This window comes from Teleopsis dalmanni, chromosome 1, assembly GCF_002237135.1.
Source record: "Teleopsis dalmanni isolate 2A chromosome 1, ASM223713v2, whole genome shotgun sequence".
Classification (NCBI taxonomy): domain Eukaryota; kingdom Metazoa; phylum Arthropoda; class Insecta; order Diptera; family Diopsidae; genus Teleopsis; species Teleopsis dalmanni.
Window position 1 is genome coordinate 6,657,294 of NC_051846.1, and position 3,141 is coordinate 6,660,434.

The 3,141-nt window shown below is 30.7% G+C and overlaps 1 protein-coding gene across 1 annotated transcript; it reads left to right on the plus strand.

The window, feature by feature from the left end:
* Nucleotides 1–1,380: 1,380 nt before the first annotated feature.
* Nucleotides 1,381–3,141, plus strand: LOC119682797 (paramyosin, short form-like; the record flags this gene model as incomplete). Its single annotated transcript, XM_038096343.1, has 3 exons — nucleotides 1,381–1,521; nucleotides 1,587–1,750; nucleotides 2,109–3,141. A coding segment is annotated over exon 3 (603 nt), but the record flags the coding sequence as incomplete, so codon positions are not given.

Here is a 3,141-nt window from a genome sequence, read left to right on the forward strand (position 1 = left end):
TTTCTCTGATCGTGTCGTTAAATTGTAATAACAAATCTGTAAACATAGATTTAAGGATCGTTAAATTAATGAAGTTAGTACACTACTACAAGATTTTCCATAAAAATTTTAATTTTTACAAGTGAGTAAATTCCCCAAACTACATTTATTAATATAATAAATAGAATATACTCGTTTGGGGGAACATTTAATGCCTTTCTGCGAGTAGCGCCCGTGTCTTAAAAGTTAAAAGTTAATAGAAAAGTATGTATTACCTCACATAATAAGTCATTGAACTATTTTTCTAAAGGATATGGTTTTAATCATATTTGCGGAAAAAATGTTAATACTGGCCTTATATATTTTTAGAATAAGAATTTTTGATCCCAATGCAACCATATATTCCATTACTGATTTGATTTGTGAAATAAAATAAACATAACTGGTTTATTTTATTTTTTTTTTGTCTAATTTATATATGAAATATAACAGGGTTTCAAAATTGTGGAGCTATCATAGGCCAGCCAATAGTGGCATGAGCAAAAAATTAAGGTGTTTCGAAACAAAGGAAACTTTGGAGCACCTTTTATAGTTATAAACCATTCCATTAAAAGCACATTTAAAGTTTTTGAAGACTATACAATTTGAAACTTGGACATAATTCAGGTATAAAGCTTCAATTACTTTTTTAATTCACCAAGAACGTGGACAACCTATATGATTTCTCTTACAAATTTATAGAAGTTTGACTCTATCTGTTATCATAAGAGACTGTTATTTCTATGTAAGGCTTAGGGCCAGCCCAATTAACCAACCAACATATCGGTATACAGAAAAAAACGTAAAACAAATCCCATAAAGTAATCCTGAAGCAAGGCAAAATACTCTAATACTATGCAACACAATTAAACAGGCTGAAAGCGCCAAAATCATAAAATGTTAAATAAAAATAATAAAAAATATATAAGAACGCAAAATAGCAGAGAACCTTATCTCTTACTGTGCACATAAATTAAGAACAACCGGACAAAAATTCCTCCCAACACGTAAAATTCAATAACAAAAATTATAAGGAAAAAAATTCGAAAAATTAATCAACAATATAAAAAAATCTTACAATACACTACAAAATGAATGTCTTGCTTGTTACACTGTAAAAAAATCAATCAGTACAAATCTGAATTGTGTTGATCGTATTGACACTTGAAGGCCAATCAATCGAATGTTTTTTCCGTTTGTGAAAATCTTTTAACTAAACAGAACTGCATTTCCTGAGTGTAATTTGTTTTTATTGATAAAAGAAAATTGATAAAACATTGATTCTCTTCTTCTAATTGTGCCAGGAAGTCGAATGTAGTTCTTATCAGGCTGACCCCAAAAAAATCAGTTCGAAAGATATATTCGACTGCAAATGTTCGATTGATTAATTGTTTTGAAATTGCCTTAGACTAATCAATTCAGAAGACGAAAAGTGCAGTGAATTTGTGGCAATTATTTTTGAATATTTTTAATAATTTATTTAAAACTTATTAAACTGAAAAAGTAAGTTCTGTTTCAGAAATTAAATAAAAGTTCAAATTAATTATTTAAAAAAAATTTTATTTTAGAGTGAAAAGAAATAATTGATTACACAATCAAGAATTTTGCATATCTGAAAAGTAGAGAATTTTCTAATAACGCAAAAGGTTCGGAATACGGTTTCAAAGTAAATACCTTTTGAGGCCAACTTACGATTGAAGTGTTAAATATTGTCTATTATGGAATCAGAAAGGTATACAAAAATAAAGAATATTTCGGTTGTCTAGTTGACATAATATACGGGTACTAGAAGACTTTTATTAAGTATTAGAAATGTATTTATATATATTTTTAATTTATTTGATAAAATGTAAATATATTTTCATTATTTTATTTTTATATCATTTTCGATTTTTCTCTCTAAATATCAATTTAATATTTTAATCAACTTAATCATCTCTACTGCAAAGTAATGTTGCATAAAGAGCAACTATATTATGACATTCTAAGCAAATACCGAAATACATTTATCAATCATAGAAAAACATTGACTTTAACTGAAACTATGTAGCACTGAAATGAACTTAAAAGTACTACAAATCTTTTTATAGATTTCTACAAGTACAATATTTAGTTTGCTGAAAACAAACCGTCAACAAAAAGACGCAACCACAGGCCAAAAACGTCAGTCCGAAAAGAAAATCGAGAAGAAAACTACAGGGAAAGACAAAGGCAACAATAGCACGCACTACAAATATTTCTATTGTATCTTTAGATTTTCTATGTTAAGTACAAATAGTAAAATATAAATAATTGTAGTAAAATACATAGCGAAACAAGCAAACAGTTATACATATATATCTACTTGTACAAATACTTCACTTCGATCGATCAATCAGTTTGGCAATAAAAACATTAATTGTCAGCAAAAACAGGCACCCTTTCAAAATAATACAAAGACACATATAGACACAATAGAGACAACAACTAATCTAACTATATACATACTAACCGATAAAACAGAATCCCTCTCTGAGCATAATGGCACAAACTTATAGTTTACGTCCCGCCCGTACCCGCCACATGCGACAATCCACCTATGAGGACAATTATGGCTACACTATGAATTATTATCAGCCTATGCTTGACTACTTAGATGCAAAAGCAAAAGGTTTACATACCGATACATTGCCACATTTACCGTGGACAAGTGAGCGTGGCCTTAAACAATATCATTCCTCTGTACCCGTACGTACATATACGACCGACGAGATAATACGTCTTTCGCGTGAATGTGCTGCAAGAGCTGATGAAATTTTGCTAGATTTTCGCGTAAAAAAGCGTACACCATTTAGTGTAAAGAAGCTCGCGGACGCATCGCGTGTTACTAAGCATATCGAACCGGATACTATTTTAGATAGATCTCGCGAACGTCGTCGCCGTCGTCAGGAGGAATTAGAGGATATAATACGCCGTGATACCATACGAATACTCCAACGTATACGTAAAATGGAGCTCGATAATGATTGTGCTAGAATGTCAAATGAGTTTAAAAGACAAATTCGCGGTAAATCGGCTTCAGCCATTGCTCAAGCCCTACTCTCCGAATCGGAACGTAATATGAAAACCGCCAAAAAAGAAGAA